Consider the following 12,320-nt stretch of genomic DNA (forward strand, 5'->3'; position numbering starts at 1 on the left):
AGTAATCCAGTCTAGAAGATACAAACGCATGAACTAGTTTTTCTGCATCCCTCTGCGAGAGGATTTTCCTAATTTTTGCAATATTACGGAGATGGAAAAATGCTATTTTACAAACCTGATTAACATATGGTTTAAACGACAAATCCTGATGGAAAACAACACCAAGGTTTCTCACAGTTGCACTGGAAGCCATCGCAACACCATCTAATCCCTTCCTAAGATGCTCTGGACCAAGAATGATAACCTCTGTTTTATCTGAATTTAGAAGCAAGAAATTTCTGGACATCCAGTCCTTGATGTCCCTAAGACATGCCTGAAGTTTAACTAACGGTTCTGTTTCATCCGGCTTCATAGACAAGTAGAGCTGCGTATCATCAGCATAACAATGAAAGTGTATGCCGTGATTCTGGATTATACTTCCCAAGGGCTGCATGTATAAACTAAACAAGATTGGCCCTAGCACTGAACCCTGCGGAACACCATAACAGACCCTCGACTGTTCTGAAGAAACCTCATGTACATGAACAAACTGGAACCTGTCAGATAGATATGATTTAAACCAACGTAGAGCTGTCCCTTTAATCCCAACAACATGCTCTAACCTGTGCAGTAAAATGCCATGATCAACAGTGTCAAAAGCAGCACTGAGGTCCAGTAGAACCAATATGGACACTAATCCCTTATCTGAGGCCATAAGGAGGTCATTCGTAACTCGAACCAGTGCTGTCTCTGTGCTATGATGCATTCTGAACCCTGACTGAAAGACTTCAAACAGATCATTTCTATACAAATAGTCACATAACTGGCTTGAAACTGCCTTTTCCAGAATTTTAGATACAAATGGAAGGTTAGAAATTGGCCTATAATTAGCTAAGGTGTCTGGGTCAAGGGAAGGTTTTTTAAGTAAAGGTTTAATTACTGCCACTTTGAAAACCTGTGGTACATATCCTAAGCTTAGGGATAGGTTGATTTGGTCCAGTATTGTCACACCAATAAGAGAAAAAACATTTTTGAATAGTCGAGTCGGGATGGGGTCTAACATACATGTGGTTGACTTAGCTCTATTAACGAGTGAAGTCAGCTCAGGGAGGTCTATAGGATCAAAACAGTCTAGAGACAAGTCAGAGCCTAGGGAAGTCGCTAAAGCTGAAGAAACACCTACAACCGGCTGGTTGATTTCTTCTCTAATTCTCGTGATTTTACTGTTAAAGAAGCTCATAAGGTCCTCACTACTGAGAGCTGCAGGAATGCACGGCTCCACAGAGCTGTGACTCTTTGTCAGCCTGGCTACAGTGCTGAACAGAAAACGTGGGTTACTTTTGTTATCCTCTATCAACGTTGAATAATAAGCTGTTCTTGCTTTGCGAATGGCTTTTTTATATACTATTAGAATATCTTTCCATTCACGATAAGAGTCTACAGACTTACAAGAGTGCCACTTCCTTTCTATTTTACGCACGCTTTGTTTCAACATGCGAATATCTGAATTATACCAGGGAGTTAAGCTCCTGTGGCTAGAAACCCTCCTTTTCAAAGGAGCAACTTCATCTAAAGCTGAGTGCAACAGATCAGCAGTGTTACTAACAAGAAAATCAACATCAACATCAGAGGTAGAACCCAGGTCACTGGCCTCTATTGCTTCAGTAGAGGCTTCACTATTTTCCACTGTCGCAGGACGAGCAATGGTCTCCTTAAATTTAGCAATAGCTTCATCAGACAAACATCTGCTAAAATAATACCTCCTGCCCTGCACTTCAACATCAACATTCAATTCCAACGTTATTAAATAATGGTCGGATAAAAGGGAGTTAACAGGTGACACCAACAGACCATCAGTTTCAACACCGTAGGTGAGAACGAGATCGAGAGTATGACCAAAACAATGCGTCGGCCCGTCCACTTTTTGTGAGATACCCATTGATTCTAGAAGAGAATTGAAAGCTAATTTAAGATTATCGCTTTCAACATCCATATGAATATTAAAATCACCCACTATGATGAATTTATCTGTACTGATCAATAATCCAGAAAGGAAATCTGAAAATTCAGACAAAAACTCTAGATAAGCGCCAGCAGGGGGCCGATACACTACCACTAACACAATTGGCTTCTCTGATTTCCAGCTCGGAAATTTCAGACTAAGCGTGAGGCTTTCAAACGTATTATGATTGCACTTAGGTTCAATTTTTGTTTGGAGACTGGAGTTATAAATTGCTGCGACTCCTCCGCCCCGGCCCGTGTTTCTAGGAATGTGATGATTAAAGTAGCCGGGCGGAGTTGATTCATTCAAACTAACATACTCTTCATCCTGTAACCATGTTTCTGTTAAGCAGAAAACATCACTCCTGCTCTCTGTAATTATATCGTTTACTAACAGAGACTTGGAGCTTAACGATCGTATATTTAGTAGTCCGCATCTAATCTCTTTTCAGTCTCTTATTGGTACCAAATGTGCATTGGTTTTAATTTTTACAAGATTATTTTGGTTAACGCCTCTATAACGCCGCACCTGGTGAACTAGTGGAGGGCGGGGAACTGCAACTACTTCTATTTTGCTAGGCACCTGGTTAGAGTTACCAGTTACATCATGTAATCTTATAGTTTTGTTGGCAGGCGTTGGTCCTCGAGAAGCAGCAGAGAAGTGTGTTAAACTACAGCTCTGCATCCTGGCCTGGACCCTGCGATGTCAGGGAGAGGGTCTAATGAAACAGGCCAAATTACTAGAGACAAGAGCAGCACCATCCCGTGTGGGATGAATGCCGTCTCTTCTAATCAGACCGGGCTTTCCCCAGAACGTTTCCCAATTGTCAATAAAGGCCACGTCGTTTTCTGAACACCACCGATACAACCAGCGACGGAGCGAGAGCATGCGACTAAACATGTCATCGCTGGTCAGATTGGGGAGGGGGCCAGAGAAACCTACGGAGTCCGACATGGTTTTAGCGAAGTTACACACCGAGACAATATTCATTCTGGTTACTTCCGACTGGCGAAGACGGGAGTCGTTAGCTCCGACATGGATGATAACTTTACCATATTTACGATTACCCTTTGCCAGTAGCTTCAAATTTGCTTCTATGTCGCCCGCTCTGGCCCCCGGGATACACCTAACTAAGGTCTCTGGAGTCGGCTTCACATGTCTCACAATAGAGTCTCCAATCACCAGGGTCTGTTTCTCAACAGATGTGTCGCTGAGTGGGGAAAATCGGTTAGACACATGAAGCGGGTGGTGGTGTTCCGTGAGCCCTTTACTACGCTTCCCCCGAACCGTCACCCACCGGTCCTGACTGGCCTGACTGGCCGGCTGCTCGGGAGCTGCAGGGGAGCGGCTACCCTCAGCTGCTATGGGCCGGTCCGCCGCTAGCTTAGCCTGGTTAGCTGAGGAGGCTATCGGACTATGGTCAAATTGGCAGAACCGGACCTCTAACTGACTGAGCCTCGCCTCCAGCCCTGTAAATAAACTACATTTTAAGCACTTACCGTCTTCACTAAAGGAGGCAGAGGAATAACTAAACATTTCACACACTGAGCAGCAAAGAGGTGAAACGGTGGGAGACGGAGAGCCCATGCTAAGATGCTAACGGAGGCTAACGGACAGAAAATGTATTGGTGATTGGTGACAGTGAAAGTTACGGAAGAGAAAATGAGCGAGTGTTGAAATAAAGACAGTAATGTACCAGATATAGTGCTATTTTACCAGAAAACAGTCTAAGTTTAAGACAAAAAAGTCGGGAGAGATCTGTGCCTGCGCGCCGTGCAGCAGCAACAGACCGCAACACCAGGAAGTGACGCGATGCGTGACGCAGTACGTTACCCAATCAGCAAGCACGCAAGAGTCCAACTCCATTTGGTTGATTTAATCCGTTTCAGCATGGAAATTAGTTTAAAATAATTGATTTAAATTAAATGATTAATTCATCTTGAGTTCCCTTAAGTGGATGAAATGATTTGGATTTACTTGTTTGACTCATTTTACTCAACAGTAAACAATTAAAGAGTTTAAAAATGGGGTTTAAAAGTTTACGTTTAAAAGTTTACTGTTTGAGTTTGTTGAATTTATTTGAACTTTTCTTGTAAATACCTGTACATATTGTTGTTAACACTTTTTTCTTTGTTTTCGAAGGTTAACAACCTGGTTATCTGATTACTCTGATTACTATTGGAAGATCAACTGAAAAGAAACCAACCAAGCCCAAAGGTTGGATAAAAATAAAAGTTGATCAAATTGGAAATCCGAGTTGTCCTGGTGTCCTTTTCGGAGTCAAATGAGTGGAACTTGACAGTTACTAGCAAGAAAATCAACATCAACATCAGAGGTAGAACCCAGGTCACTGGCCTCTATTGCTTCAGTAGAGGCTCACTATTTTCCACTGTCGCAAGATGAGCAATGGCCTCCTTAAATTTAGCAATAGCTTCATCAGACAAACATCTGCTAAAATAATACCTCCTGCCCTGCACTTCAACATCAACAACATTAAATTCAAACGTTATTAAACAATGGTCGGATAAAAGGGAGTCTAACGCCTCTATAACGCCGCACCTGGTGAACTTGTGGAGGGCGGGGAACTGCAACCACTTCTATTTTGCTAGGCACCTGGTTAGAGTTACCAGTTACATCATGTAATCTTATAGTTTTGTTGGCAGGCGTTGGTCCTCGAGAAGCAGCAGAGAAGTGTGTTAAACTACAGCTCTGAATCCTGGCCTGGACCCTGCGATGTCAGGGAGAGGGTCTAATGAAACAGGCCAAATTACTAGAGACAAGAGCAGCACCAGCCCGGGTGGGATGAATGCCGTCTCTTCTAATCAGACCGGGCTTTCCCCAGAACGTTTCCCAATTGTCAATAAAGGCCACGTCGTTTTCTGAACACCACCGATACAACCAGCGACGGAGCGAGAACATGCGGCTAAACATGTCATCGCTGATCAGACCAGCTCAGTCTCTCTCAGGGGTGGGATGTTCTTTAGAAGACCAGGGTCCTCTAAATAACACCCCACCCCTGACAGGAGGAGGAGGGACAGACCAGCTCAGTCTCTCTCAGGGGTGGGATGTTCTTTAGAAGACCAGGGTCCTCTAAATAACACCCCACCCCTGACAGGAGGAGGAGGGACAGACCAGCTCAGTCTCTCTCAGGGTTGGGATGTTATTTAGAGGACCAGGATCCTCTAAATAACACCCCACCCCTGACAGGAGGAGGAGGGACAGACCAGCTCAGTCTCTCTCAGCAAACATGGACATTACATGTCTCTGACACACTGATGAAGGAACAGTCCAACACTGGGACAGATGCACTTGAATGCAGCATCTCTGAAGTCTGTCCTGTGGTCGTCACCTTCCAGCACAGTTTCAACACATTCTTCTCATCTGGTTTCATCTCTGCTGAATCAGCAGCAGGAGGAGGCCTTGTCATGGATGAGTGAAGGTGCAGCTGTTATTGGGCTGTGATGGGCCTGAAAACCACCCTGCTGTGGTTCTGAGGGGGATATAAAACATATAAATGCAGATGAAAGGGTCACATCTCTTTTGTAATGTAAACCTTCCTCTACGAGGACTAGCGTCCACATGTCGGTGCAGGAATCTGTATTTTACTCTAATAATTAATAAACATTTACACAAGAAAATCCAGAGCCACGAAGATGATGTCCACAAAGACACCATGAAGAGTCCAGCACACTGATGTCCTTCTGTCTTCCTCCCTGAGTGTGTCCTACCTGAGAGTGTCCTACCTGAGTGTGTCCTACCTGAGAGTGTCCTACCTGAGAGTGTCCAGTCTCCAGCGGGGATCCTTCAGTCTAGACAGAAGCGTCCCTGCTGATGCTCCTGGATGGTTGTAGCTCAGGTCCAGCTCTCTCAGGTGGGAGGGGTTGGAGGTCAGAGCTGAGACCAGAGAAGAACTTCCTTCCTCTGAGATCAGACAGCCTGACAGCCTGCAGACACACAACACACATGCAGAGACTCTGAGAGAACTGCTCTGAGACTAAAGCTGACTCTGTCCTCGTGTTCACCTGATGGTGGCGCTGAAGGAGAAGTCAGAGGATCAGCAGGAATACATCAACGATCTTCAATATCAACCACAGTTGTAACGGTCACCAGTTCTGACCTGAGAGACTCCAGGTGACAGTGTGGACTCTCCAGTCCAGGACACAGCTGCTCCAGTCCAGAATCCTGCAGGTCGTTGTTGCTCAGGTCCAGTTCTGTCAGACTGGAGGACTGAGAGCTGAGAACTGAGGACAGAAGTGGACAGATGTTCCCTGAGAGGTTACAGCCACTCAACCTGCAGAGGAGATTAAAGAGAGATCATTGGGTCATTTAAAAGTAGATTATGTAATTTAACAAATAAATAAATTATATAATATGGGTTATTTAGGAACGTTTATGTTATTTAACACTTCATGAACAAGAAAACTCAAACTCGGCAGGTGGTCTTCTGTTGCCTTCATGTAGAAGTAACTTAAAAAAGAAGACAATGAATCCCAGAGCGATGTTGGCAAGGTTTGGATTGGAGATAACAATATGGTAAGCTTTAAGAAGAAGCTCAAGTAATTTATGTTTACTCAGGGAGAATAAAATGCACTGTTGATAAGTGAGCTATTGATTATGCATCCATCCATCGTCCGCCGCTTATACGTTCCTAGGGAGGAGGGACATGCCTGGAACCCCTCCCTAGGGAGGAGGGACATACCTGGAACCCCTCCCTAGGGAGGAGTGACATGCCTGGAACCCCTCCCTAGGGAGGAGGGACATGCCTGGAACACCTCCCTAGGGAGGAGGGACATGCCTGGAACACCTCCCTAGGGAGGATCCAGGAGGATCCGATACAGATGTCCAAGCCACCTCAGCTGACTCCTCTCAATGTGGAGGAGCAGCGGCTCGACTCCGAGCTCCTCCCGGGTGACCGAACTCCTCACCCTATCTCTAAGGGAGGAAACTCATCTCTAAGGGAGGCATACTCATCTCAAAGAGAGGAAACTCATCTCTAAGAGAGGGAGGAAACTCATCTCTAAGAGAGGGAGGAAACTCATCTCTAAGAGAGGGAGGAAACTCATCTCTAAGGGAGGAAACTCATCTCTAAGGGAGGAAACTCATCTCATCTCTAAGGTCAATCTCCCGCTCCATCGTTCCCTCACTCGTGAACAAGATCCCGAGATACTTGAACTCCTCCACCTGAGGCAGGACTTCTCCACCCACCCGGAGAAGACACGCCACCCTTTCCCGGTGGAGAACCATGGCCTTGGTTTTGGAGGTGCTGATTCTCAAATGCCTTCTCCAGATCCACAAAACACATGTAGAGCTATTGATTAGTTTTTTCTTAATATCTTGCTTGAGAGTGTGATGAGAACATGTAATTCCTGAGTTTAAAAAGAGGGAATGTATAGTCTTTTTTTATTTTTAGAATTTTGAGCAGGTGTCCTAGTGTCTGTTGTCTCTGAGATGTGAGCATTATATTTATTTATTTGAATTGATGATAATGTTGTAATTAAGCTGATGATTCTGATGAGACCCCAGATAAACTGCTAACGGGGATCTAATAAAACAACCAAACAGTTCTATAGGTCAACGGTTGGACACGTGGTGGATTCTGACCTGAGAGACTCCAGGTGACAGTGTGGACTCTCCAGTCCAGGACACAGCTGCTCCAGTCCAGAATCCTGCAGGTGGTTGTTGCTCAGGTCCAGTTCTGTCAGACTGGAGGACTGAGAGCTGAGAACTGAGGACAGAAGTGGACAGATGTCCTCTGAGAGGTTACAGTCACTCAACCTGCAGAGGAGATTAAAGAGAGATCATGTGGTCATTTAAAAGGTGATTATGTCATTTAACAAATACATAAATTATATAATATGGGTTATTTAGGAAAGTTTATGTTCTTTAACACTTCATGAACAACACAACTCAAACTAGGCAGGTGGTCTTCTGTTGCCTCCATGTAGAAATAACTTAAAAAAGAAGACAATGGATCCCAGAGCGATGGTGGCGAGGTTTGGATTGGAGATAATAATATGGTAAACTTTATAAAGAAGCTCAAGTGCACTGTTGATAAGTGAGCTATTGATTATCCATCCATCCATCCATCGTCCACCGCTTATACGTTCCCGGGTCGCGGGGGCAGCAGCCTCAGCAGGGATGCCCAGACTTCCCTCACCGCAGACACTTCCTCCATCTCTTCCTCCATCTCTTCCTCCAGCTCTTCCGGGGGGAGTCCGAGGCGTTTCCAGGCCAGCCGAGAGACATAGTCTCTCCAGCATGTCCTGGGTCTTCCCTGGGATCCCCCCCGTGACATGCCTGGAACACCTCCCTAGGGAGGCGTCCAGGAGGCATCCGGTACAGATGCCTAAGCCACCTCAGCTGGCTCTCTCAATGTGAAGGAGCAGCGGCTCGACTCCGAGCTCCTCCCGGGTGACCAAACTCCTCACCCTATCTCTAAGGGAGGAAACTCATCTCTAAGGGAGGAAACTCATCTCTAAGGGAGGAAACTCATCTCTAAAGGAGCGTCCAGCCACCCTGCAGAGGAAACTCATCTCGGCCGCTTGTATCTGCGATCTCGTCCTTTCGGTCACTACCCAAAGTTCATGACCATATGTAACGGGGATGATTTTAGGACCCTGGGGAGCCTTTAAAGGGAGAGCAGAAGCAGCGCTCTCTCTCTCTCTCTCACCTGAACAACACGCGGATGTGCAGACACGCAGCACAAGGCACGCCAAACATTTGTTGTGGTAGGTCGTGATTTGAAGGAAAATAATATTTTATTCACAATGTACTGCATTAAAAACATTATTTTATAGGATATACATTTACTTTACTAGAAAAGCGGCGGCAGCAGTTGGGGCAGATTCAGCGCCGTAAAGGCGCTGAATCTGACGTTGGTGTAACCTCCAGTCATCTGCATGCTGAGCAGGACAGTGTGGACATTGTGTGAGGTTGACGATTGTACGTCATGCACTTTATATTTATTTAACTGTGAATGCATTGAATTTTGTGGTGTTAAAACGTGTTTTATGTTGTTTTAGTATCTGTCTCTGACAAAAAAATAACTGCTGGTCTGGGTGCTAGTAAAGCTACTTGAAGGTACAGCGAATGGCGTATTTTATTTAAGTATTGTATCTTAACTTGTGGAACAAAACTTAACACTCATGTCTGTGTTCATAGGACTGTCTGCGAGAGAAGTGACTGTCACTGTTTTTTCTCCTCCTAATAATTCGTTTTCATTTGGGCCTTCTTGTTTTCTTAGTTTATTTTTTTTTTGTTATGTTTGTTATTAATTTTAGTTGGGCTAAGTGCAATATTTACCAGGTGCCAGACAGCGCCTTAGTGGCCGCCGGTTTGGGGGAAGCTATCGCACTAACATTTAGTGATCCCTTTTGTTTTGTGTGCTTATATTTTGGTTGCAGTGCAAACCCAACCTTGAGACCGTGCGAGTGATTCCTTAGAGTGCAGTGGCGTTGTTACTCTACTGGTTTGGGTTTCTTTTTGAATTATTGGGTCCTGAATGCGTGAGCTGATTCTATTTATCCCCTTGCCGTCATTTGGATGACGTGTGCTTTTGCCTAATGTATGTGATGCCTGCCCTTTTTAAATTTAAGTTATTTTTGTAGTAAACTATTTTTGCGATTCATTTGCCTCCTGTCCTGGTTATTCTGGACATTACCTGGCTGCATAGTGAACTAAATTGGGAAGTCTTAAGTACCTCATTTGAAGACGTTGGTTCAATCACTACACATAAGGGCCGGGTTTCCCAGATCCGACCTCTCTTAAGGACTTAAGAGAGGTTCAAAGAAGGTTTCACTTAAGAGAGAACCCTAAGATACGGGTGTTTCCCAGATGACTTCTTAACACCGTCCTTTAGTTTCGCTCTTTCAGAAGCTCTTTGGAGCAGCTGTCCGGTTCTGAAACCAAATCAATCGATGCCAGGCAAATCGATCACCGATCACTATCAGCGTATTTTCACACGCAGCACTGCTGCCTAACGCACTAATTCCCTGCTGCCTGTGCGTTATAATGAAAAATTAAGATGATAAATATAATTCAATGACCCTTTTTCATCCAAACGGTGCGTTACTCCGTTATTTCTGGCTACAGTGAGGCTTTTTTTCCCCACACGCAGAGACCGGGAGGAAACGTGGTGGGCGTGTGTGTGCGTTCAAAAACATGACGGTCATGAGCCAAGAGAAGGCGAGTTTCGCAAATCGCAACGTGGAATTACAGCAATCCCTGGTTGTAGCAGCTAAAAATAACATTCTTGATTTGCTCAATTATAATGGTACTTTAAGTTTAAGTTATGAATAAGTTGAAATTATACTTGTGTTACGTCATCACGTTGGGGCTTATAGGTGTGGCTTTAATTTGTTGGTTGGTTGGTTTGATTGTGTGGTGGCGGGTGGAAGACAAACGAAAGCGTTCATATGGTAGGCTGATATATTTTTTGTTGACCGTCACCGTTTTTGCTTTGCTTCAGCCAAGTAAATATTCATTGTTTGTTATTTTATTTTTGCACTATAATAATCGATTACTGCCAAGTGATATTTCTGTTACAATAAACCTGGATCAGTTTAAGCACCAATTCAACAGACTTTTATTTTTACCTTTTTTGAGTGACGCGTCAGCAAGCGGCCTCAGCGGCCTTTTTTGTTCCTACATTTAGTCAACAAAAAATATCCGCATCTATGAACACTTTGGATCTTGGAGTTTTGACACAGCAGCAGCTCCTCACGGCTCCGCTCACGTGTCAATCAGCTGTTCTCTGACAATCAGCTGCGAGGAGTAGCCGACTGCTGACAACAATGCCGACTGCTGCGTAAAAGGAAAAGGAGAAAGTCTTGGAAAGCGGCGGCGCATCATAGCCATGAGAAGCGGTATGTTTATTCCTTCCGTATACGTTTGCTGAAAGTTTGGACGCAGTGTGGAAAACGGATCGGATGTCGCTTGTCCATTGGGGACTTTTGTTTGGCTGATGTTTGTGCGCGCTGCATGCGCTGGAATGGACGGATATTAAGCACTGTTTGGATTGTTGTGGCACCGTGGCTGCTGAAGTGGACTTTAGTTTGGCTGATGTTTGTGCGCGCTGGATGCGCTGAAGTGGACGGATATTAAAAACTGTTTTGGATTATTGTGGCACCGTGGCTGCTGAAGTGGACTGTTGTTTGGCTGATGTCTGTGCGCGCTGGATGCAGCTGAAGTGGACTGTTGTTTGGCTGATGTCTGTGCGCGCTGGATGCTGCTGAAGTGGACTGTTTGGTTGTCTGTGCGCGCTGGATGCGCTGAAGTCCGCGGATCTTAAACACTGTTTTTTTTGGATTGTTGTGACACTGTGCTGAAGTGGACTGAAGGATTGCATGAACTAGGAGTGTGAGCTGTGTATGCATGATGGAAAATGTCAAAACGCCTGAGGCTAATGGAGCGGATGATGAAGTGAAGGTGAGGCGGACGATTTGGCTTACACCTAAAGCGCTGGAGTACAAGATTGATACACTTCAAGCGGAGCGTCAGGCAGCGGTGAAAAAACTTAAAGGACTCACACGCGAAGTTAGAGAGCTCATGAGAAATGACGAAAATGCAAAGTATGTGCAATCCAATTTGGAAACACTGATGCAGCTATATGAAAAGGCAAAGACGGCACACAAGTCAGTTGTTGTGTTGCTTCCCAAAGAGGATCAGGAAACCCAAAATGACTGGTTCAAACGCATAACCAAAGGAAATAATGATTTTGTGGAGGATGTAAAAATGTGGCTTTTTGAGACTGAAAAACACCCTGAAAGACTTTCTGAAACACTCTCTATGCAAACAGGTCATGTGACTGCACCCCAACTGCCCATGTCAACTGCTGCAGACACAGACACTGTTCCCATCTTACTTGCAGAAGCACCTGTTGAACTTAAAGTCAATGTTTCCCAAATTGAGACTGATGACAACACCTCTCCTCAGTTAACCTCACAACCATCATCTGACGTGCAAGAAGAAATTCAGCCAGGTGACAGTGTGTCAAACGTTGGAGGCAACATGTCAAGCAAGCATTCTAGAGCAAGCTCAAGTACTTCATCGTTACGCATTAAAGCTGAAGCTGATATGGCTGCCCTAGTTGTACGACAGAAACACCTGAAACAGAGACATGCTTTGGAGGAGCAAGAGGAGTTGTTCAGGAGGAAAAAGGAGCTGTTGGAGCTGGAAGCGGACATTGCTGCTAACATGGCAAAAGTGCAAGTGATGGAAGCTGCAAGAAGCTCAAGTGTTCAAAGCAAACCATCCAGAGCGTCTGATGGAATGATGTCATATTTTGAAAAGAAACAAGTAGAAAAAGAAACACATGATGCTAAGAAAAAATCTTCGGAGC

The 12,320-nt window shown here is 44.8% G+C and overlaps 1 protein-coding gene across 4 annotated transcripts in view; it reads right to left on the minus strand.

Moving 5' to 3' along the window:
• Window positions 1-12,320, minus strand: part of LOC133458724 (NLR family CARD domain-containing protein 3-like) — a 73,621-nt gene that overhangs the window by 9,734 nt on the left and 51,567 nt on the right. For 2 of the 4 annotated variants that reach the window (XM_061738925.1, XM_061738924.1), the window contains 3 exons: window positions 7,583-7,756; window positions 6,099-6,272; window positions 5,755-5,925 (listed from right to left, as the gene is read on the minus strand). In XM_061738925.1, coding sequence (XP_061594909.1) covers window positions 5,755-5,925; window positions 6,099-6,272; window positions 7,583-7,756 — 519 coding nt within the window. The remainder of the gene's footprint in view (window positions 1-5,754; window positions 5,926-6,098; window positions 6,273-7,582; window positions 7,757-12,320) is intronic. The other 2 variants (XM_061738926.1, XM_061738927.1) reach the window with 2 other exon arrangements.

This window comes from Cololabis saira, chromosome 13, assembly GCF_033807715.1.
Source record: "Cololabis saira isolate AMF1-May2022 chromosome 13, fColSai1.1, whole genome shotgun sequence".
NCBI lineage: Eukaryota > Metazoa > Chordata > Actinopteri > Beloniformes > Belonidae > Cololabis > Cololabis saira.